The 26,120-nt window shown below is 43.4% G+C and overlaps 1 protein-coding gene across 1 annotated transcript; it reads right to left on the bottom strand.

Moving 5' to 3' along the window:
- Window positions 1-4,320: 4,320 nt before the first annotated feature.
- On the bottom strand, window positions 4,321-16,991 carry LOC115191082 (uncharacterized). The gene is made up of 10 exons (XM_029749080.1): window positions 16,364-16,991; window positions 15,858-15,995; window positions 10,159-10,300; window positions 8,936-9,110; window positions 7,184-7,325; window positions 5,774-5,920; window positions 5,401-5,453; window positions 4,877-5,014; window positions 4,709-4,791; window positions 4,321-4,592 (listed from the first exon to the last, which is right to left on the bottom strand). Exons 1-10 carry the CDS (start codon window positions 16,405-16,407, stop codon window positions 4,512-4,514), a joined length of 1,143 nt encoding a protein of 380 aa, XP_029604940.1. The 5' UTR covers window positions 16,408-16,991; the 3' UTR covers window positions 4,321-4,511.
- Window positions 16,992-26,120: the final 9,129 nt, after the last annotated feature.

The following is a 26,120-nucleotide window of genomic DNA, read 5'->3' as shown; positions in this document are numbered from 1 at the left end:
AGGCTACCTGCCGCTTCTACACTCTAACCACTAGGCTACCTGCCGCCTCTACACTCTAACCACTAGGCTACCTACCACGCCTCACACTCTAACCACTAGGCTACCCTACCACCTCTACACTACTAACCACTAGGCTACCTACCACCTCTACACTCTAACCACTAGGCTACCTGCCGCTTCTACACTCTAACCACTAGGCTACCTGCCACCTCTACACTCTAACCACTAGGCTACCTGCCACCTCTACACTCTAACCACTAGGCTACCTACCACCTCTACACTCTAACCACTAGGCTACCTACCACCTCTACACTCTAACCACTAGGCTACCTGCCACCTCTACACTCTAACCACTAGGGTACCTGCCACCCCTACACTCTAACCACTAGGCTACCTGCCACCTCTACACTCTAACCACTAGGGTACCTGCCACCCCTACACTCTAACCACTAGGCTACCTGCCGCCTCTTTTATTTTATTTTTTATTTTATTTCACCTTTATTTAACCAGGTAGGACAGTTGAGAACAAGTTCTCATTTACAATTGCGACCTGGCCAAGATAAAGCAAAGCAGTTCGACAACATACAAAAACACAGAGTTACACATGGAGTAAAACAACATACAATCAATGATGCAGTAGAAAAAAATAAGACTATATACAATGTGAGCAAATGATGTGAGATAGGGGAGGTAAAGGCAAAAAAATGCCATGGTGGCAAAGTAAATAAAGTATAGCAAGAAAAACACTGGAATGGTAGATTTGTAGTTTGAAGGAAGTTAAAAGTTAAAATATAAATAATATGGTGCAAAGGAGCAAAATAAATAAAATAAATAAATACAGTAGGGGAAAAGGTAGTAGTTTGGGCTCAATTAAAGATGGGCTATGTACAGGTGCAGTGATCTGTGAGCTGCTCTGACAGCTGGTGCTTAAAGCTAGTGAGGGAGATAAGTGTTTCCAGTTTTAGAGATTTTTGTAGTTCGTTCCAGTCATTGGCAGCTGAGAACTGGAAGGAGAGACGACCAAAGGAGGAGTTGGCTTTAGGGGTGACCAGAGAGATATACCTGCTACAGGTGGGTGCTGCTATGGTGACCAGTGAGCGGAGATAAGGGGGGACTTTACCTAGCAGGGTCTTGTAGATGACCTGGAGCCAATGTGTTTGGCGACGATTATGAAGTGAAGGCCAGCCAACGAGAGCATACAGGTCGCAGTGGTGGGTTGTATATGGGGCCTTGGTGACAAAACGGATGGCACTGTGATAGACTGCATCCAGCTTGTTGAGTAGGGTATTGGAGGCTATTTTGTAAATGACATCGCCGAAGTCGAGGATTGGTAGGATGGTCAGTTTTACGAGGGTATGTTTGGCAGCATGAGTGAAGGATGTTTTTTTGCTCAATAGGAAGCCAATTCTAGATTTCACTTTGGATTGGAGATGATTGATGTGAGTCTGGAAGGAGAGTTTACAGTCTAACCAGACACCTAGGTATTTGTAGTTGTCCACAAATTCTAAGTTAGATCCGTCCAGAGAAGTTATGCTGGATGGGCGGGCAGGTGCAGGCAGCGATCGGTTGAAGAGCATGCATTTAGTTTTACTTGTGTTTAGGAGCAGTTGGAGACCACGGAAGGAGAGTTGAATGGCATTGAAGCTCGTCTGGAGGGTTGTTAACACAGTGTCCAAAGAAGGGCCAGAAGTATACAGAATGGTGTCGTCTGCGTAGAGGTGGATCAGAGATTCACCAGCAGCAAGAGCGACATCATTTATGTATACAGAGAAAAGAGTTGGCCCAAGAATTGAACCCTGTGGTACCCCCATAGAGACTGCCAGAGGTCCAGACAGTAGGCCCTCCGATTTGACACACTGAACTCTGTCAGAGAAGTAGTTGGTGAACCAGGCGAAGCAATCGTTTGAGAAACCAAGGCTACTAAGTCTGCCGATGAGGATGTGGTGATTAACAGAGTCAAAAGCTTTGGCCAGGTCAATGAATACGGCAGCACAGTAATGTTTCTTATCGATGGCGGTTACGATGTCGTTTAGGACCTTGAGCGTGGCTGAGGTGCACCCATGACCAGCTCTGAAACCAGATTGCATAGCGGAGAGGGTGCGGTGGGATTCAAAATAGTCGGCAATCTGTTTGTTGACTTGGCTTTCGAAGACCTTAGAAAGGCAGGGTAGGATGGATATAGGTCTGTAGCAATTTGGGTCAAGAGTGTCACCTCCTTTGAAGAGGGGGATGACAGCAGCTGCTTTCCAATCTATGGGAATCTCAGACGACACGAAAGAGAGGTTGAACAGGCTAGTAATAGGGGTTGCAATAATTTCGGCAGATAATTTTAGAAAGAAAGGGTCCAGATTGTCAAGCCCAGCTGATTTGTAGGGGTCCAGATTTTGCAGGCTACCTACCACCTCTACACTCTAACCACTTGGCTACCTGCCACCTCTACACTCTAACCACTAGGCTACCTGCCGCCTCTACACTCTAACCACTAGGCTACCTGCCGCTTCTACACTCTAACCACTAGGCTACCTACCACCTCTACACTCTAACCACTAGGCTACCTACCACCTCTACACTCTAACCACTAGGCTACCTACCACCTCTACACTCTAACCACTAGGCTACCTGCCGCCTCTACACTCTAACCACTAGGCTACCTACCACCTCTACACTCTAACCACTAGGCTACCTGCCACCCCTACACTCTAACCACTAGGCTACCTGCCACCTCTACACTCTAACCACTAGGCTACCTGCCGCTTCTACACTCTAACCACTAGGCTACCTGCCACCTCTACACTCTAACCACTAGGCTACCTGCTGCCCCTACACTCTAACCACTAGGCTACCTGCCACCTCTACACTCTAACCACTAGGCTACCTGCTGCTTCTACACTCTAACCACTAGGCTACCTGCCTCCCCTACACTCTAACCACTAGGCTACCTGCCACCTCTACACTCTAACCACTAGGCTACCTGCCACCTCTACACTCTAACCAGTAGGCTACCTGCCACCTCTACACTCTAACCACTAGGCTACCTGCCTCCTCTACACTCTAACCACTAGGCTACCTGCCTCCTCTACACTCTAACCAGTAGGCTACCTGCCACCTCTACACTCTAACCACTAGGCTACCTACCACCTCTACACTCTAACCACTAGGCTACCTGCCACCTCTACACTCTAACCACTAGGCTACCTGCCACCCCTACACTCTAACCACTAGGGTACCTGCCTCCCCTCCACTCTAACCACTAGGGTACCTGCCACCCCTACACTCTAACCACTAGGCTACCTGCCACCCCTACACTCTAACCACTAGGGTACCTGCCACCCCTACACTCTAACCACTAGGCTACCTGCCACCCCTACACTCTAACCACTAGGGTACCTGCCACCTCTACACTCTAACCACTAGGCTACCTGCTGCTTCTACACTCTAACCACTAGGCTACCTGCCACCCCTACACTCTAACCACTAGGCTACCTACCACCTCTACACTCTAACCACTAGGCTACCTGCCACCCCTACACTCTAACCACTAGGCTACCTGCCACCCCATCTACAGAAAGTTGTTTAAATAGCAGTGAGCCTAGTGGTATACAGTATGTTCCAGAGGCAGCAGCTTAGACAGCTGAACAACCCACATAAATACTACAGAATATTATTGTACTTACTATTTTGTAGTATACTGTAGAATAGTACACTACACAGTGTAGTATCCCTCGATCATGTGAGGTGGAATTCTGACCTGAGTTAAGCACGTGTAAATGGAATGCACGTTTCTCTCTACACATATTCTGACCCTGAATTTAAGAATGAGAATAAAGTCGCTCGCTATTCGTTTGGGACGGAGTTCAAATAAATGAATATGTGGCTGAAGATACGTCGTATTCTGACCTGGACTTAATTCCCTCATAATTCCACCCACCTTTCTGAGCGAGATATTTGTAAGAAACAAAGCATTTTTGTGAGTATGGAAACATGGGTCCAACACTTTACATGTTGCGTTTATATTTTTGTTCAGTACAACATATTCATAACAAAATAAGTACTGAGAAGAACAATACTTATAGAGACACTCGCACACATTTGAATTAATAACTAATATAACTAATCAACAGATATCAAGAGCGACTTACAGCCAGAGCATTCAACTTCGGTAGGTAAAAACAAAACTAATCTTGACAACCCAGAACTAAAATCTCACACCATACCATGTATGTGACATCAATGGAGGCTGTTGAGGGGAGGACGGCATATAATAATGGCCGAAATGGAGTGAATGGAATAGTATCAAACACATTTATGTGTTCGATACCATTTAATTTACACCATTCCAGCCATTATTATGAGCCTCCCCTCAGCAGCCTCCACTGTGGCACATGCGTCTGTCCACCAGAGATTTGTAAAAGACAACCATATACAGTCAAGTAAACCCTTCTTCTTCAAAAGAACCACTGTCTGCAGAATCAGGGCCAGGAACAAAAGACAACTGAGTGCAAGAAACTCCCTCAGGGGCTGATCTCTTGACTGGCTCTCAGGCGTAGTGTGACGTCCCCTGACTGCCCTCGTCTGGTCAGTTCCTCACGGAGCTGGAAGCAGAACAGACAGACACGGTGGTAGACGTGATTATCAGGTAGAGCTGAGGGAGAACCCTGGTGCTGGTTGAGTATGATGAACCTGTCTGATCTGAAAGAGTGACACTGACCTTCTGTAAGACCATTTCTCTGATGTGATCATCTGTTAATGATGTCAGAGAGGAGAGTTTCATCCTCAGACCAACCATGTATCCTGTGGATACACAATGGGCAGTTATAAACACACACACACACACATTATTATTTGAAGTTTGAACAAAAGTTAATACTGTACTTACTAGGCCCATTACTCATTGTTGTATTGTCCATATTTTTGGTTGTGAGATCGGTGGTTGGGTTTGTACTGAATGTTGTGAAGTCCCTAGTTGGTTGGGTGGTAGTTGGAAATGTAGTTGTAATCGGTGTGGTTGTGATGGCTGTAGCACAAAGACACACAAACAGAGATTGGTTGATTGATTGGTTGGTTGATTGATTGGTTGATTGGTAGATTGATTGGTTGAGTGACTGGTTGATTGATTGGTTGATTGATTGGTAGATTGGTTGATTGATTGGTTGATTGATTGGTTGATGATTGGTAGATTGGTTGATTGATTGGTAGATTGGTTGATTGATTGACTGATTGGTTGATTGGTTGATTGATTTATTGGTTGATTGGTTATTGATTGATTGGTAGATTGGGAGTTTTGTCTCTCTCTCTAACATGCTTATCAACTAGCATCTATCTGTAGCAGTGAAACTACCAGAACACCAGAACGGGGCTGAATAATCTCAGGAGAACATGCTGTATTTATATTTTACCCACCACTTGAGTTAACGCTGACGATCACACAGCGCAGCTCAGAGTGATACCTGGAACTAACATCAACAGAAGTGACAACAACTGATGCGCTGTTTACACAGCATTTCAATAAAGAGTATTAAAATAAAACAAACCAACGTAGTGGTTAAAGACAGTGATAACTTCTTACTGTCTGCTGTCGCTGCTCTCCAATCATATTACCCAATCAACTAAAGGCATTCACATCCAATAGTCTTAATAGTAGACTACAGAAATGTCTGGTTAAACAAGTTTCAAGTTTAAGTTTTTATAGTTTTTAATTTAGCCTTTATTTAATCAGGTATGTCTTTGAGAACACATTCTGTTGTGATCTAAGTTTCACTAGCTGCAGGCTGACCTGCCGAGCACTCCCTGAGCAATGAAGCACACAGGATAGTACCCTCCCTCCTCATCATCAGTAGGCGTCCATCTTAGAAGGTACTCTCCTGGGCTAGTGGTGTTCTCTCTGATGTTGCCAGGTCCACTCATCAACAGCTCTGAAACACTTACGCACGGGCAGACGAAAAGACAATGGGACACATTTTCACAGTGCAAAAAGACAATGGGACACATTTTCATAGTGCAAAAAGACAATGGGACACATTTGCATAGTGCAAAAAGACAATGGGACACATTTTCATAGTGCAAAAAGACAATGGGACACATTTTCATAGTGCAAAAAGACAATGAGTCACATTTTCATAGTGCAAAAAGACAATGAGTCACATTTTCATAGTGCAAAAAGACAATGGGACACATTTTCATAGTGCAAAAAGACAATGGGACACATTTTCATAGTGCAAAAAGACAATGAGTCACATTTTCATAGTGCAAAAAGACAATGTGCAAAGTATAAAAATGACCATAAACTGTATTATCATCTGTCAGTGTGATTTAATTTGAAACTTTTCTTCAACATTGTGCGTTATAAGGAGTCAATGTTTTAACTAGAGTTAGGTCAATTGAGCAACACACAAATAGTCCAACCTTTGTAACTGACATTGTTAAAGAAAAGTTTTGAAATAAATCACATTGACAGAATATGATAAAGGTTTATGGTAAAAAAAATGTACGCCTTGCACAATCCCTTTGTACTATGAAAATGTTGCCCAGTGGAATGTACTGAACGTTGTAGGTACAAAAAGTAATGAATAAAACGGATGAATTACCCATTTGAATGTATTTAGTTATTTACTGTACGTGCCAGAACAGGAAACAGGAAACAGATCAGTTTTGCACATGTCTGAGTATTCTGTAGTGTAAACTAACGTCATCATTGTCTCTAAGGTCTAGATACACAGTCAGTTTTTCCACCCGGTGGGGACAAATCGTTTTTACAAAGTGCTTCGCTGACTGTCATGATGCGTTAGTCCAGGGGTGTCAAACTCAGTTCCCGGAGGGTCATGTGTCAGCTGGTTTCTGTTATTTCATTTCAATTTGTGTCCAATTAAGACCTAGAAAACCAGGTGAGGGGAGGTCCTAATAAGCAATGACCTAAATATATCAATCAAGTACAAGGGAGGAGCAAGGGACTCATTTCTAAAAAGAAACAAAAAAATTATCTGGAGACTTGGTCAAGAATCCCCCAGAATCCCCCAGAACCCACATTCTCTGTCATCAGTTTATTAAATATAAACAATTCTATAAGCAACACCTGGCACTCCAGGAAGTGAGTTTGACAGCCGTGGTTTAGGCTATTGGGCTAATAGCTAATAGCCCATGTCGGGCTATTGGCTAAGTGAAGGGTTTCACGTTTCTTTAATCTTACGTGGAGTGGCTAGCCTGTGTTCTGACACTGATCTCCAGGGGATGGTCTGCGGAGGCGTAGAGCAGTGCTCCCTGGGCTGGCGTTGGAGACAGGAACATGGGTATGTACACCCCCTCCGTACAGGACGGCACCACGGGGTCGACTGGAAGACAACCCATGGTGTTTTGAGATACAACACATGGCACCAGTCTCTTTAACCAACACATGGTACCAGTCTCTTTAACCAACACACGGTACCAGTCTCTTTAACCAACACACGGTACCAGTCTCTTTAACCAACACACGGTACCAGTCTCTTTAACCAACACACGGTACCAGTCTCTTTAACCAACACATGGTACCAGTCTCTTTAACCAACACACGGTACCAGTCTCTTTAACCAACACACGGTACCAGTCTCTTTAACCAACACATGGTACCAGTCTCTTTAACCAACACACGGTACCAGTCTCTTTAACCAACACACGGTACCAGTCTCTTTAACCAACACACGGTACCAGTCTCTTTAACCAACACATGGTACCAGTCTCTTTAACCAACACACGGTACCAGTCTCTTTAACCAACACATGGCACCAGTCTCTTTAACCAACACACGGTACCAGTCTCTTTAACCAACACATGGTACCAGTCTCTTTAACCAACACATGGTACCAGTCTCTTTAACCAACACACGGTACCAGTCTCTTTAACCAACACACGGTACCAGTCTCTTTAACCAACACATGGTACCAGTCTCTTTAACCAACACACGGTACCAGTCTCTTTAACCAACACACGGTACCAGTCTCTTTAACCAACACACGGTACCAGTCTCTTTAACCAACACACGGTACCAGTCTCTTTAACCAACACACGGTACCAGTCTCTTTAACCAACACACGGTACCAGTCTCTTTAACCAACACACGGTACCAGTCTCTTTAACCAACACACGGTACCAGTCTCTTTAACCAACACACGGTACCAGTCTCTTTAACCAACACAATGACAGGAAGTACAAGGAGTGGAATGTCGACTAAACAGATTGGTCCCCAGGCTACATGACTGGCTACATGTCAGGCTACATGACTGGCTACATGACTGGCTACATGTCAGGATTTATGACTGGCTACATGACTGGCTACAAGCCAGGATTTATGACTGGCTACATGACTGGCTACAAGCCAGGATTTATGACTGGCTACATAACTGGCTACATGACTGGCTAAATGTCAGGCTACATGACTGGCTACATGACTGGCTACATGACTGGATACATGACTGGATACATGACTGGCTACATGTCAGGCTACATGACTGGCTACATGACTGGCTACATGACTGGCTACATGACTGGATACATGTCAGGCTACATGACTGGCTACATGTCAGGCTACATGTCAGGCTACATGGCTAGGTACCAATGTTTTTCAGTAGAAATGAGTACCACAACCACACCACTATGCTACAGGGTTGGCTACTCTGCATGAAATGCAATGACCATCCAATTCACTACTTCAACTACTGCAAGCAAGGCATGGGCATTATCCTACTTTCTATATAGAGAAACTGATTAGGCTGTGTTTACACAGGCAGCACAATTCTGATCTTTTTTTCTCACTAATTGGTCTTTTGACCAATCACATCAGATCTTATCACATCAGATATTTATCAGCGCTGGCCTGATTGGTCAAAACACCTATTAGTTAAGTAAAATTATCTGAATTGGGCTGCCTGTGTAAACGGAGTCTTTTCGATCTTTCTTTCTTTACCTGTCATTGCAAACTGAACAGGCAGTTTGCTGAGTGTATGGCCAGAGGTCCTGTTAGATTGAGATCCATTAGCATAGGAAAGAGAGATAGACTGAGTAGGGAAGTCCTCCATCATCATCTGAACTGCGTATATTCCAGTGGTATTAGTGTTGCTCCAAAACGACAAGGTGCAGTCCTAAAGGAGACAAGATTAAAGGGGCAATACACCATTTTTTTTTCTTTTTAAAAAAAACTTTTAAATCGATTATATAAACCCATTGATTCTTGAAGAATATAATTTATAAATGCCTCGGGGGCTTAGTTCAACTGTCACACCCCATCAGAACCCAAAATATAAACTTGTTTTACTCTATTGTTTGTAAACAACATAAATGTAAACAAACAATGTATATCCTCAAAGCATGGTTAAAACTATACATTTGGTATCACGGAGCCCTTGCATCCAAAGCTCTGTCTATGACTTTTAGAGTGACTACATTTCTCCAACCCTATCCTTCAGCTGTTTACCGAAACAGTGGCGGTGTCACGGCTTTGCTATTGTTAGAACTGCATACTGCCCCTTTATGCGGTGCCATTTCAGATAAATAACTTTCCTTTTCTTTACTGAGGTTCACAAAAACATCCCCATGCTGAGCGCACAGCTGACAGCTAGCCAGACAGATAAACTACACAAGTTGTTCTTCTCTTCCTACAGGTCCTGTCTTGTTTCATTAGCTATTTCTCTCCACTGGGTGGCAGTATTCACTGATACACTAACTTGGAACGCTCAACCTGGAAAATTATAGCAATCACATTATTGTCACGCAACAATCAACGATAACTTATCAACTCCCAATGTAACAAATATAGCTCTTGACTGGTTATTCCCTTTCAATTACTATCATCATCATTGTCCATTTGTTTTGCTGTCAGTCTATCTGTTTTGCTGTCAGTCCATCTGTTTTGGTGTCAGTCCATCTGTTTTGCTTTCAGTCCATCGGTTTCCTGTCAGTCCATCTGTTTTGCTGTCAGTCCATCTGTTTTGCTGTCAGTCCATCTGTTTTGCTGTCAGTCCATCTGTTTTGCTGCCAGTCCATCTGTTTTGCTGGCAGTCCATCTGTTTTGCTGTCAGTCCATCTGTTTTGCTGGCAGTCCATCTGTTTTGCTGGCAGTCCATCTGTTTTGCTTTCAGTCCATCTGTTTTGCTGTCAGTCCATCTGTTTTGCTGTCATTTGGATACTAACCCATCGCAGACTGAAGTTAACACCGGCAAGGTTACTAGATGTGACACACTCATCCGTTGGTACTGCATATCTGCATCTGACCGCATCCCCATCTGGGTCAAAGGACAACATGTTGAAATCTCTTCGACAATTGACTGGGACACTGTGAGAGAGAGGGGGGGAGAGCGAGAGAGGGAGGGAGGTAGAGGGGGAGGGAGAGTGAGGGGGGAGAGAGAGAAAGAGAGAAAGAGAAGGGGGGGACAGAGGTAGAGGGGGTGTGAGAGGGAAGAGTGGGGGTGGGAGAGAGGAGGAAAGATGGTGGAGAGAGAGGAGGGGGTGTGAGAGGACAGAGCGATAGAGAGGGAGAGAGAGGGGGGAGACAGAGAGAGCGGGGGTGCGAGAGGAGAGAGTGAAAGAGGGAGAGGGAGGGGGGAGACAGAGAGAGAGGGGGGAGACAGAGAGAGAGAGAGAGAGAAAGAGAGAGAGAGAGAGAGAGAGAGAGAGAGAGAGGGGAGACAGAGAGAGAGAGGGGGGAGACAGAGAGAGAGAGGGGGGAGACAGAGAGAGAGAGAGAGGGGGAGACAGAGAGAGAGGGGGAGACAGAGAGAGGGGAGACAGAGAGAGATGGGGAGACAGAGAGAGAGGGGGAGACAGAGAGAGGGGGGAGACAGAGAGAGGGGGTGTGAGAGGAGAGAGACTTTGTTATTACAGTGTTTCAAATCCCTTAAGACCTTTTTTAATTGACTGAATACAACATAGACTTATTAAATCACTTTTTTACACTGAAATAAATATGAATCTCTAATAGGTATATCTAGTTTTCACATTACGAATACCAGTAAATAACAGTTATGTTATACAGGTATTAATGGTTATGTAGTCGGGTCTTCACGACTGGACCACCGACGTTATCTGCCCGAGGGAGTTATCCAACTGGCCCCTCCGTCGCGACGTAACCTGATCGCCCATCTGCGGCCGGCTAATCGTTAGCTGTCTTTTCGGCTGCGATCTGAATAGGTCTATCGGACACTTTTCTTGGGCCACTATAACTAACTATTTTGCCAACTTGGACAGGTCCCCCCTTCCACACGGAACCCCACTAACCCACAGACGGAAACGCACGAGGTGGCTAAAAACAGACCTCCCTCCCATCTTCCACCAGCTTGCTACCTATGGCCCGGCTAGCTGTCTGAATCTCACTGGACCCTCTGATCACTCGGCTAAGCATGCCTCTCCTTAATGTCAATATGCCTTGTCCATTGCTGTTCTGGTTAGTGTTTATTGGCTTATTTCACTGTAGAGCCTCTAGCCCTGCTCATTATACCTTATCCAACCTCTCAGTTCCTCCACCCACACATGCTATGACATCTTCTGGTTTCAATGATGTTTCTAGAGACAATATCTCTCTCATAATCACTAAATGCCTAGGTTTACCTCCTCTGTACTCACATCCCACCATACCTTTGTCTGTACATTAAACCTTGAAGCTATTTTATCGCCCCCAGAAACCTGCTCCTTTTTCTCTCTATTCTGGACGTCACAGACAACCAATTCTTATAGCTTTTAGCCGTACCCTCATACTTATTCTTCTCTGCTCCTCTGGGGATGTAGAGGTGAATCCAGGCCCTGCAGTGCCTGGCTCCACTCCTACTCCCCAGGCGCTCTCTTTTGATGACTTCTGTAACCGTAATAGCCTTGGTTTCATGCATGTTAACATTAGAAGCCTCCTCCCTAAGTTTGTTTTATTCACTGCTTTAGCACACTCTGCCAACCCGGATGTCCTAGCTGTGTCCGAATCTTGGCTTAGGAAGTCCACCAAAAACTGTGAAATCATCATCCCTAACTACAACGTTTTCAGACAAGATAGAACGACCAAAGGGGGCGGTGTTGCAATCTACTGCAGAGATAGCCTGCAGAGTTCTGTCCTGCTATCCAGGTCTGTACCCAAACAATTTCAACTTCTACTTCTAAAAATCCATCTCTCCAAAAACAAGTCTCTCACCGTTGCCGCCTGCTATAGACCCCCCTCGGCCCCTAGCTGTGCTCTGGACACCATATGTGAACTGATTGCCCCCCATCTATCTTCAGAGCTCGTGCTACTAGGCGACCTAACTGGGACATGCTTAACACCCCAGCCATTCTACAATCCAAGCTTGATGCCCTCAATCTCACACAAATTATTAATGAACCCACCAGGTACAACCCCAAAGCCGCAAACTCTGGCACCCTCATAGATATCATCCTAACCAATGTGCCCTCTAATTACACCTCTGCTGTTTTCAACCAAGATCTCAGCGATCACTGCCTCATTGCCTGCACCCGTAATGGGTCAGCGGTCAAACGACCTCCACTCATCACTGTCAAACGCTCCCTGAAACATTTCAACGAGCAAGCCTTTCTAATCGACCTGGCCCTGGTATCCTGGAAGGATATTGACCTCATCCCGTCAGTAGAGGATGCCTGGTTATATTTTAAAAATGCCTTCCTCTCCATCTTAAATAAGCATGCCCCTTTCAAGAAATTTAGAACCAGGAACAGATATAGCCCTTGGTTCTCCCCAGACCTGACTGCCCTTAACCAACACAAAAATATCCTGTGGCGTTCTGCATTAGCATCGAACTGCCGCCGCGATATGGAACTTTTTAGGGAAGTTAGAAACCAATACACACAGGCAGTTAGAAACGCCAAGGCTAGCTTTTTCAAACAAAAATTTGCTTCGTGCAACTCCAACTCTAAAAAGTTCTGGGACATTGTAAAGTCCATGGAGAATAAGAACACCTCCTCCCAACTGCCCACTGCACTGAGGATAGGAAACTCTGTCACCACCGATAAGCCCACTATAATTGAGAATTTCAATAAGCATTTTTCTACGGCTGGCCATGCTTTCCACCTAACTACCCCTACTGCATTCAACAGCACTGCACCCCCTACAGCTACTCGCCCAAACCTCCCCCATTTCTCCTTCTCCCAAATCCATTCAGCTGATGTTCTGAAAGAGCTGCAAAATCTGGACCCCTACAAATCAGCTGGGCTTGACAATCTGGACCCTTTCTTTCTAAAATTATCTGCCGAAATTATTGCAACCCCTATTACTAGCCTGTTCAACCTCTCTTTCGTGTCGTCTGAGATTCCCATAGATTGGAAAGCAGCTGCTGTCATCCCCCTCTTCAAAGGAGGTGACACTCTTGACCCAAATTGCTACAGACCTATATCCATCCTACCTTGCCTTTCTAAGGTCTTCGAAAGCCAAGTCAACAAACAGATTACCGACTATTTCGAATCCCACCGCACCCTCTCCGCTATGCAATCTGGTTTCAGAGCTGGTCATGGGTGCACCTCAGCCACGCTCAAGGTCCTAAACGACATCGTAACCGCCATCGATAAGAAACAATACTGTGCTGCCGTATTCATTGACCTGGCCAAAGCTTTTGACTCTGTTAATCACCACATCCTCATCGGCAGACTTAGTAGCGTTGGTTTCTCAAACGATTGCGTCGCCTGGTTCACCAACTACTTCTCTGACAGAGTTCAGTGTGTCAAATCGGAGGGCCTACTGTCTGGACCTCTGGCAGTCTCTATGGGGGTACCACAGGGTTCAATTCTTGGGCCAACTCTTTTCTCTGTATACATAAATGATGTCGCTCTTGCTGCTGGTGAATCTCTGATCCACCTCTACGCAGACGACACCATTCTGTATACTTCTGGCCCTTCTTTGGACACTGTGTTAACAACCCTCCAGACGAGCTTCAATGCCATTCAACTCTCCTTCCGTGGCCTCCAACTGCTCCTAAACACAAGTAAAACTAAATGCATGCTCTTCAACCAATCGCTGCCTGCACCTGCCCGCCCATCCAGCATAACTTCTCTGGACGGTTCTAACTTAGAATTTGTGGACAACTACAAATACCTAGGTGTCTGGTTAGACTGTAAACTCTCCTTCCAGACTCACATCAATCATCTCCAATCCAAAGTGAAATCTAGAATTGGCTTCCTATTTCGCAACAAAGCATCCTTCACTCATGCTGCCAAACATACCCTCGTAAAACTGACCATCCTACCAATCCTCGACTTCGGCGATGTCATTTACAAAATAGCCTCCAATACCCTACTCAACAAGCTGGATGCAGTCTATCACAGTGCCATCCGTTTTGTCACCAAAGCCCCATATACAACCCACCACTGCGATCTGTATGCTCTCGTTGGCTGGCCTTCACTTCATAATCGTCGCCAAACACATTGGCTCCAGGTCATCTACAAGACCCTGCTAGGTAAAGTCCCCCCTTATCTCCGCTCACTGGTCACCATAGCAGCACCCACCTGTAGCACGCGCTCCAGCAGGTATATCTCTCTGGTCACCCCTAAAGCCAACTCCTCCTTTGGTCGTCTCTCCTTCCAGTTCTCTGCTGCCAACGACTGGAACGAACTACAAAAATCTCTGAAATTGGAAACACTTATCTCCCTCACTAGCTTTAAGCACCAGCTGTCAGAGCAGCTCACAGATCACTGCACCTGTACATAGCCCATCTATAATTTAGCCCAAACTACTACCTCTTCCCCTACTGTATTTATTTATTTTATTTATTTTGCTCCTTTGCACCATATTATTTATATTTGAACTTTGAACTTTCTTCAAACTACAAATCTACCATTCCAGTGTTTTTCTTGCTATACTTTATTTACTTTGCCACCATGGCATTTTTTTGCTTTTACCTCCCTTATCTCACATCATTTGCTCACATTGTATATAGTCTTATTTTTTTTTCTACTGTATTTTTGACTGTATGTTGTTTACTCCATGTGTAACTCTGTGTTGTTGTATGTTGTCGAACTGCTTTGCTTTATCTTGGCCAGGTCGCAATTGTAAATGAGAACTTGTTCTCAACTTGCCTACCTGGTTAAATAAAGGTGAAATAAATAAAATAAAATAAAAATGTAGTCCTGTATGTTTATATAGTAGTATTTACCTCATGGTTATGTAGTATATAGTAGTATTTACCTCATGGTTATGCAGTCCTGTATGTATAGAGTAGTATTTACCTCATGGTTATGTAGTCCTGTATGTTTATAGTAGTATTTACCTCATGGTTATGTAGTATATAGTAGTATTTACCTCATGGTTATGTAGTCCTGTATGTATAGAGTAGTATTTACCTCATGGTTATGTAGTCCTGTATGTTTATAGTAGTATTTACCTCATGGTTATGTAGTCCTGTATGTATAGAGTAGTATTTACCTCATGGTTATGTAGTATAGAGTAGTATTTACCTCATGGTTATGTAGTCCTGTATGTTTATAGTAGTATTTACCTCATGGTTATGTAGTATATAGTAGTATTTACCTCATGGTTATGTAGTCCTGTATGTATAGAGTAGTATTTACCTCATGGTTATGTAGTATAGAGTAGTATTTACCTCATGGTTATGTAGTCCTGTATGTATAGAGTAGTATTTACCTCATGGTTATGTAGTCCTGTATGTATATGGTAGTATAACCTCATGGTTATGTAGTCCTGTATGTATAGAGTAGTATTTACCTCATGGTTATGTAGTATAGAGTAGTATTTACCTCATGGTTATGTAGTCCTGTATGTTTATAGTAGTATTTACCTCATGGTTATGTAGTATATAGTAGTATTTACCTCATGGTTATGTAGTCCTGTATGTTTATAGTAGTATTGACCTCATGGTTATGTAGTCCTGTATGTATAGAGTAGTATTTACCGCATCAGAGGTATGACGGTGGTTTGTGGAGATCGGTTGGCTTTCCCTGTGTCAGACCTGACACCAAGATCCACATGAGTCACCAGCCTCCAAGCAACAACATTATTAGTGGTAGATAACCAGTTACCCCCATCCATACTGTGATGATGTAAGAGAAAGAGAAGAATGAGAGTTAGCAAACTCCTTGAACACGCCTAAACACTCTTGTTGTTACTGTATATGGTAAGTCGTTCATCATGTACAGTACTGTGTGTATTCATCAATGTGGTTTTTTTTCTTCTCCTTTTTATACTGTTGCCCAGAAATGGGACGATATGTATGTTGCCCATTGTCCCCTATAACTACTTTGGTTACCAAGATGCAATAACTTAGCTGTACATTGTAACTACAGATCAGGTACATAAACATATTAGTAATGGATGGAAGATACAGCATCTAAATTATAAAACATTTAATCAAAATGAACTGATGACATCACATATAATGCAGGATCAAACGTCACTCACCGAAGTTCAAAAGTGTGTGTGTTATTGGAGACGTGTCTAGTCATGCGTCCCTCTGTCTGACACCAGTCTCCGGATATCTCCTGGTCCACTGTCTGAACCACAAGACTTGTCCGAGTCCCACAGTCCCCACTGTCACAAAGCCAGGTATCAGTAAAGGTGCAGCTGTGAAATCCTGTCTTATAGCGAATGTCCACCTGCAACGAACCTCCACTTTTTTAAGACCACCACTTAATACAAATGTCAAGGGCGACTGCTCTTCCTGATTTGGCCTCATTTTAGATTTGGTTAATTAATAAATGCTATGACTGAATTAAAACGTGAGTTGGTTTCGGGGTGTCTCTTTTGTGTGTTTGCAAGTGGGAAGAGATTGCCAAGTTGTTTCGCCAATTAGCTTCAGCCGACTGATGTACAACCATGGCAAATTTGTTTTGACTTCGGATTGACGATCGCCGGGGGGTAGTTAGGGATCATCAATAAATTACACAATGCTGTCCAAGGGGGAAAAAAACGGTGTTTGTTGTTTGCAGTAACTTTTTTGTTGTTGTAATATTGCAAAGCGGACGTTAAAACTAGTATGGACCCGCGGTACAGCCAGTGAAATAGCAGGGCGGCAAATTCAAAACAACAAAAATCTAAAAAAATCTCATAATTCAAATTTCTCAAACATACAAGTATTATACACCATTTTAAAGATAAGATTCTCCTTAATCTAACCACAGTGTCCGATTTCAAAAAGGCTTTACGGCGAAAGAAAAACATTAGATTATGTTAGGACATCGCCTTGACAAGAAAACCACACAGCCATTTTCCTAGCAAGGAGAGGCGTCACAAAAAACAGAAATACAGCTAAAATGAATCACTAACCTTTGATGATCTTCATCAGATGACACTCCCAGGACTCAAAATACATGTATGTTTTGTTCGATAAAGTTCATATTTATATCCATAAACCCCATTTTACATTGGCGCGTGATGTTCAGAAAATGTATTCCCACCAAAACCTTCGGTGAATGAGCACATCAATTTACAAAAATACTCATCATAAACGTTGATAAACTTTACAACAGTTATTGAAAGAATTATAGATATACTACTCCTTAATGCAACCGCTGTGTCATATTTTAAAATAGCTTTTCGGAGAAAGCACATTTTTCAATATTCTGAGTATCAAAGCCATCAAAGCAAGCTATACAGTTTACCGCCAAGTTCTGGAGTCAACTAAACTCAGAATTAGTATTATAAATCTTCCCTTACCTTTGCTGATCTTCGTCGGAATGCACTCACAGGACTCCCACTTCCACAAGAAATGTTATTTTTGTTCGAAATACTCCATATTTATGTCCAAATACCTCCGTTTTGTTCGCGCGTTCAGGTCACTAATCCGAAGGCGAGAGCGCAGAACCAGAGACGAAAAGTCAAATATTTCCATTACCGTTCATAGAAACATGTTAAACGATGTTTACAATCAATCCTTAGGGTATTTTTTAACATAAAACGTCGATATTTCAACCGGACAATAGCGTATTCATTACAGAGGAAAAAGAAGGAGAGGCGCGCCAATGTGGCCGCGCAGTAAACAACTCACTGGTCCCAGGCAGTCCACTGATTGACTGAGCTCCTATTCTCTGCCCAGTAACTGTAGACGCATGAAACAAGTTTCTAAAGGCTGTTGACAGCCAATGGAAGCCTTAGGAAGTGCAAAATGACCCCACAGACACTGTAGTTTGAATAGGGATTAGATAGAAGAACTACAAATCACTTCCTGGTTGGATATTTTGTCAGGTTTTTGCCTGCCATATGAGTTCTGTTATACTCACAGACATCATTCAAACAGTTTTAGAAACTAGAAACTTCAGAGTGTTTTCTTTCCAAATCTACTAATAATATGCATATCCTACGTTCTGAGCCCGAGTAGTAGGCAATTTAATTTGGGCACGTCATTCATCCGAATTTCCGAATACTGCCTCCTGTCACTTAACTAAAGTTAAGGATTCCAGCTTTAATTAAGACGCATGTATTCCATTTTTATGAATCTTTTCAGTCTATTTGACCGTTGTCTGGATGTAAGAATAGGGTTGCAAAACCCCTGGTAATTTACTCAACTTTTCTTATTAATCCTTAAGGTCTATTGACACATAATAAGTAATATAATAAAATAATCCCCCATCAAAATCCGTCTGTTTAAGCTCGAGATAGCTGGTTTTTTTTGCACGGGTTGTCTCAATCCACCGCATCCACCAATGGCGGCCCTTCTGCATCTGCGGTGGGAAGGTGGCTGAGCTACAGCATAGCCTAGTGGTTAGAGTGTTGGACTAGTAACCCTAGAGGTTGTGAGATCGAATCCCCGAGCTGACAAGGTACAAAATCTGTTGTTCTACCCCTGAACAAGGCAGTTAACCCACTGTTCCTAGGCTGTCATTGACAATAATAATTTGTTCTTAACTGACTGGCCTAGTTAAATAAAGGTAAAATAAGAGACCAGGAAACATCCTGAAAATAGATCTTTTCATGAACACAACCATTTGGGCTATAAACTAATTTAGGTGGTGTTCTCCGTTTTGCTCTACGACCCCCACAAGTGTCATGGGTCTCGTTTGAATGTAACCCATACAAATTAATGGAAGAATGGAGGTAGTTTTGTGGAAACAAAAATAAGGGGTTAAATATGTGTCCAAAGAAGTATCAATATTTCCTGAGCTTTCTTATATCTTCTAAATATAGGACAGACACTTCAAAACCTTATTCCTAATGATTTATTTTTTTACTGTCTTTTTTTGCCATTTAGGAATGTGTTGTTCAATGCGTTTCTGTGAGCTGTAGTAGTCAAGGCCAAATTCTCTCTCTCTCTCTCTCTCTCTCTCTCTCTCTCTCTCTCTCTCTCTCTCTCTCTCTCTCTCTCTCTCTCTCTCTCTCTCTATATATATATATATATATATATATATATATATATATGTATATAAATGTTGATACCTAAATGGGTCCTAAAATTCCAAATGAAATAGGTAAATGATCCATGGTATGACCCTCTTAAAAACATAGCCCAACGGCTTTGACTTATAGAGGATAACAGGTCATTTAGGAAATCTATAGAAACTTTGGTCATTTATACTTTACTTTTTTTATCATCATAACTGTGTCTATGTTGTCCATCAGTTTCTACTAGATAGACCATGTTGTTCAGGAGAAAATAGCGTCATTAATGGAAAAAAGCATCTAATCAACAATGACGTCATTCCAATTAACTCTGCAAACTCGTCCAACTGTTGATTTTTCACACCAGCCACCAGTTCAGCCCCAAAACGTTTAAAACAAAGATATATTCACATAATAAAGTAAATAATAACGAATATAGGCTGAAAGGATACTCCATGCTGAAACCCTCATTTAACACCAACGCTATTGACTAAGTTAACGGGTTATATTTAGGATTCTATTATTCATATTAAAAACATAATTTTTTATTATTTTATATCTTATAGTCCGGGTCGCATTTGATTAACTGTTCAGCAGTCTCATTGCTTGGGGGTAGAAGCTGTTCAGCAGTCTGATGGCTTGGGGGTAGAAGCAGGAGCCTTTTGGTCCCAGCCCTGGCTCTCCGCTACAGCTTACCGTGCGGTAGCAGAGAGAACAGTCTATGACTTCGATGGTTTTTATGGCCTTCCTCTGACACCGCCTGGTATAGAGGTCCTGGATGGCAGGGAGCTCGGCCCCAGTGATGTACTGGGCTGTATGCACTACCCTCTGTAGTGCCTTGACGCCCACACACATGCACACTCACACAAGAATGTAAGCACGTTAGCGCACACACACACACACAATCCTTCCCCTGGAACCATTCAGGAGGAAACATACTTGATTGTTCGCATGAGGAATGAGGAAAAAGCTTTGGAATGAGGATCAGATTCCATAGAAGACGTCTTTGATAAACACATCACACCACCATGGAACATCACCATTTAATCAAATCTAATACACGTTTTGTCAATTTCAATGCTGCATAAACAAGTTAAATTTTTTCTCTAAGATGAAATCAGACAGTAGAGTGCCAGAAAGCTATACCATCCAAACTTATCCTAGACCAGACCCTTGTCCCCTTACAGAAGCATCTGGTATAGAGGTCCTGGACGGCAGGAAGCTCGGCCCTCTAGTGCCTTACGGTCAGATGCCGAGCAGTTGCCATACCAGGCGGTGATGCAACCACTCAGGATGCTCTCGATGGTACAGCTGTAGACCTTTTTGAGGATCTGGGGACCCATGCCAAATCCTTTCAGTGTTTGGACCATGATAGATTGTTGGTGATGTGGACACCAAGGAACTTGAAACTCTGGATCCACTCCACTAGAACCCCATCAATGTAAATGGGGGCATGCTCGGCACTCCTTTTAATGTAGTCCACGATTAGCTCCTTTGTCTTATTGACGTTGAGGGAGAGGTTGTTGTTCTGGCACAACACTGCCAGGTCACTGACCTCCTCCTTATAGGCTGTCTCATCATGTTCAGCGGTCAGGCCAACCACCATTGTGTTGTTGGCAAACTTAATGGTGTTGGAGTCGTACGTGGCCACGCAGTTGTGGGTGAACAGGGAGTACAGGAGGGGAGGGGAGGCGTGGCGGATGTGTTGTTGCCCACCCTCACCACCTGGGGGGCGGCCCGTCAGGAAGTCCAGGACCCAGTTGCAGAGGGAGGTGTTCAGTCCCAGGGTCCTTAGATTAGTGATGGTGTTGAACTCTGAGCTGTAATCAATTAAGAGCATTCTCACATAGGTGTTCATTTTGTCCATGTGGGAAAGGGCAGTGTGGAGTACAATAGAGATTACGTCATCTGTGGATCTGTTTGGGCAGTTTGCGAAATGGAGTGGGTCCAGGCTTTCTGGGATGATGGTGTTGATGAAATCAGCCTTTCAAAGCATTTCATGGCTACAGATGTGAGTGCTACAGCATGGTAGCTATTTATGCATGTTACCTTCTTGGGCACAGGGATTATGGTGGTCTGCTTGAAATATGTAGATACTACAGACTGGGTCAGGGAGAGGTTGAAAATGTCAGTTAAGACACTGTCCAGCTGGTCAGCGAATGCTATGAGAAAGCTTCCTGGTAATCATGGTCCTGCGGCCTTGTGTATGTCAATCTGTTTAAAGGTTTTACTCACATCGGCTACAGAGAGCGTGATCAAACAGTCGTCCGGAACAGCTAGTGCTCTCATGCAGGGTTCAGTGTTGCTTGCCTCAAAGCTGTTTTTACTTTTATCCAATTTCAAATTTCGCTACATAAGACCGAATCGAGGTGGTCGGTCACATATTTTATATTATACAGTACACATAATTCAACAAAATCCCTTTGTATGACTGTCCCTGTTGTGTATAGTCTATCCTCAGCAATAGCCCATATCAAATACTTGTGCTGTGAACATCATAGATTATCATAGACAGTTATGTTAAAGTGAGACATACAGTATGTTGGTACTTTTAGCTTATCACACAAACTGAGAGTCAGGTATATAATGTTGCCATGAGCAGCAATGTGAACCAGAGATAATGCAAAGTGAGAACAACGTGAAAAGCTACACTTGCCGAGTAGATCATCTGCACATGTGCACGGGAATTAACATCTCTCTCCAGCAATGGGATAGATGCATGACAACTATAGAGGGATTATTAAAGATACTCTTTGAAGAGGTAGGGTTTCAGATGTTTTCGGGAAGATTGCTAGGGACTCTGGTGTCCTAGCTTCAGGAGAAAACTGGCTCCATCATTGAGGTGTAAGGACAGAGAAGAGTTTGGACTGGGCTGAGTAGTGGTGGGAGGGCAAAGAGACCAGAGGTGGCAGAACGGAGTACTCGGGTTGGGGAGTAGGGTTTGAGAATAGCCTGAAGTTAGGGAGCGGCAGTTCCTCTTGCTGCTCTGTAGGAAAGTACCATGGTCTTGCAGTGTGTGAGCTTCAACTGGAAGCAAGTGAAGTGTGCAGAGGTGTGGGGTGACATGGGAGAACTTGGGAAGGTTGAACACCAGGCGGATAAGTTGCAGGGGTTTGATGGCAGAAGCGGGGAGCCCAGCCAACAGTGAGAGATGACAAGTGCCTGGATTAGGACCTGTGCCTCTTCCTATGAGGTATGGTTTTACTCTATAGATGTTGTAAAGCATGAACTTGCAGGAGTCACTGCTTCAGGATCACACCAAGATTGTTTGCACTCTGGGAGTTGGACACCATGGAGTTGTCAACCATGATGGATAGATCTTGGAGTTGGCAGGCCTACCCCGGGAGGAAGAGCATCTCTATCTTGGTGAGGTTGAGCTTGAGGTGGTGGGCTGACATCCAAGCTGGGATTCCTGTCAGGAATACAGAGATGCATGTTGCTACCCGGGTATCAAAAGGGGGGAAGGAGAGTGTCACCCGCATAGAGACCATGTGAGGATATGACAGAACGATGTGTTTAGAAAGAAGAGTAGATGGCCTAGAACTGAGCGACACCAGTAGTGAGAGTATGTCATGCAGACAGATTCTCTCAACGTCACCTGGTAGGATGCAATCCAAGAGTGTGCAGAGCCTGAGATGACCAGCTCTGAGAGTCATGGTGTGAAAGGCAGCACATATGTTTTTAACCTTTATTTAACTAGGTAAGTCAGTTAAGAACATTCTTATTTACAATGACGGCCTTCCGGGGAACAGTGGGTTAACTGCCTTGTTCAGAGGCAGAATGACACATTTTTAACTTGTCAGCTTGGGGATTTGCTCTAACCACTAGGCTACCTGCCGCCCCATAGATCTCAGAGGATGAGAACAGAGGAGCCTCCATGACACAGAGGAGAGCATTCTTGGTGGAGTGACCCGTCTTGAAGCCTGACTGGTTAGGGTCAAGAAGAGAGAGATATCGAGAGAGTTGATCAGAGACAGAACGCTCAAGTGTTCTGGAAAGAAAAGAAAGAAGGGATACAGGTCAGTGATTTTTGATGTCAGGGGTTGGTTTCTTGAGGAGGAAAGTGTCTCGGGCCATTTTGAAGTCAGAGGGGACGTAGCCAGTGGTCAGGGATGAGTTGATGAGGGAAGTGAGGAATGGGAGAAGGTCTACAGAGATGGTCTGGAGAAGGGAGGAGGGGATGGGGTCGAGCGGGCAGGTTGTCGTGTGGCCGGACCTCACTAGTTGGTTGCAGGATTTCATCTGGAGAGAGAGGGGAGAAAGAGGTCAAGGCGTAGTGTAGTTCTGTATGAGTGGGACCAGTGAACGCAATCGGCTGAGTGAATGACGTCAACCTTCTTCTCAAAGTCGTCCACAGAGAAGGGAAGGGGAGGAGGTGGAAAAAAGTTTCCTAGTGTTAGAGGCAGAAGCTTGAAATGTAGAGTTTACCATGAACACTGACTCTCTACCCACTTTAAGTTACAGTTTTAACAGTGGCCAAGTAGGCTACTGTGGCTATTTGATCATAATATAGGACTACCAAAAAACAATGGAGAAAATGCATCCCATAACAATTTAACATGAAAATAGCTGTTCTATCGTTCAGCCTACAGTAGCAGCCAATGTGTGGTGTCCAATGTCGGCCTACATTCCATGAGACTTTTGAAAAAAAACATGCAGGCCTTGACATTAACCTGTTTATCCACTTGTCCTTCAGACAAGGAGGTCACTGATAATGTTGATGTGTTATTTGATGCAAGAAACTACATTACAAAATAAAATGCATCATTATTCCCATTCCATTATTACAGAGAATCAGACAAATCGTGCTACCCTCTGCCTATTGGCTAATTAGTTTATTCAAGCCTCTCTCAAAATACAACACTGCCCCTTTAAGACAAAAAAAGCTATTTCTGTTTTATCAGTAGTGATAATGTGTTTTAATTGTATATTTCCATGTAGCTTTAATCAACTGCTGGAATAAATAAATGTTTCACCTTTATTTAACTAGGCAAGTCAGTTAAGAACAAATTATTATTTTCAATGATGGCCTAACTGCCTTGTTCAGGGGCAGAAAGACATATTTGCACCTTGTCAGCTCAGTGATTTGAACTTCCAACCTTTATGGTTATAAGCCCAATGCTCTTACCACTAGGCTACCTTGCTGCCCAAATACATAAGGTGATAGAGGGCAACCTTGTTTAATAGGGCTGTAACGGTACACGTATTCCTGGTTCGGGTCCTCGGTTCAGTCCGCACTGTGAACCCAAATTAATACATAAAACAACTTGGCATATAGGCTATGTCTACCCTGTATTGTATGGTGTATGTCACCATTGCTCAGCGAGAATAGCCTAATGTTCCCCCTGTACCTTTAGCTCAAGGTACAATGTTCCCCTGTACCTTTAGATATAACCAGTGGACTTTTCAAACTTTACCATAGACAATTTACTGTATTTTATCACTGTATTATTTTCATATCTCATATCAATTGAATTAGACTATTCACATTACTAACGTTTATACAACAGCAACTTTCCCTTAATTTTGCCACAGCACTGTCCAGAATAAACAGTGGGCTGGTGGTGGGATGGTCACCCATTACTGTGTCCAGCTCTGAATTAATTGGGCATTGGGTTCTCCCGTTCCCTCTCCTGCTACGTATTACAGTCCTTGGCCTTTCTGTATATTATGTTTTCAAATATTTGATTTTGAGCTGGCATTGGACACCGGAACGGGGAACCCTCTTTCTCTCATTCGGGATGTTATCTCTTCATAAATACATTTATTTCTATTAGCGTGATCTAATTTCTATCGGACTGATGCATCCGACCACAGTGTCAGTTGGCAGTTGGTTTCTAATGAAGACCATAATCTTCATTCTGGAGGAATTACAGCGGTATCGTTGTCCATAATTAATACCTCACCTGGCCGGTGGGATTTTTTTGTTGTTGAAAAGGCGGGAAAACCGTAACGCTGGCAAAGTGTATAGGTTGTCAGCTTTCCTTTACACTTCAAGCCTATACTGTACGTACAAGATACGTCTTCAACTAACTCCGGAGGTGTTTAGGAAGGTCTAATCACAATCACATCACAATGTATCTTTTGATTGTCTACACCTATCGACAAATGTGGGCACAATCAGAATGTAGACAAGATCAGGGCAACAGACGCATGTTAGAACCAGGTATAAACTCGGCTAGAGAAGAGCTGATATCAGAGAGTTGAGGATGAGAGAGTGATAGACGAATGAAGACGTTAATGAGAAGAAATGGGTAAGCTACACGAAGGAGAACGTTAAAACATCAAATGCCTTTATAGAGGATGGCTGCAGAAAAGACTAAGAGAGAGAGCTGACGTCTTCTTTGACAGATTCAAAACCCAAAGATGAAATGGTGCACTGACCAAAGCAACATCAGGGTCTACTCAAGTATTCACTACAAGTACTCACTACAAGTACTCACTACAAGTACTCACTACAAGTACTCACTACAAATACTCACTACATGTAGTCACTACAAGTACTCACTACAAGTACTCACTACAAGTACTCACTACAAGTACTCACTACATGCAACGTAACACTAACTGAATATGGATGTTTCGGGTCAAATCAACTGGAAGGGCATCAAGAGGAGCTCTCAGAATGTATGGCCACTGATCCCTGGGAGAGAATACTCTGGCTTTATGGCATAAGGCCGCTGTTCCCTGGGAGTGAATACTCTTTGGCTTTATGGCCTTTTTTCCCTTTATTTCTGTTCTTACTCATGTTCTTTTTCCTTGTGTGGAGTTTTTGTCCGTAACAATGTCAGGAAATGAGGCCAGTTGTGGGGTTATACCTTAAAACAAAGAGCGATATACAGTA

The sequence above is a fragment of the Salmo trutta genome, unplaced genomic scaffold (assembly GCF_901001165.1).
Source record: "Salmo trutta unplaced genomic scaffold, fSalTru1.1, whole genome shotgun sequence".
In the NCBI taxonomy this organism is placed as follows: domain Eukaryota; kingdom Metazoa; phylum Chordata; class Actinopteri; order Salmoniformes; family Salmonidae; genus Salmo; species Salmo trutta.
The sequence above is the reverse complement of the archived record's forward strand: the minus strand, read 5'-3'. Positions and strand labels throughout refer to the sequence as shown.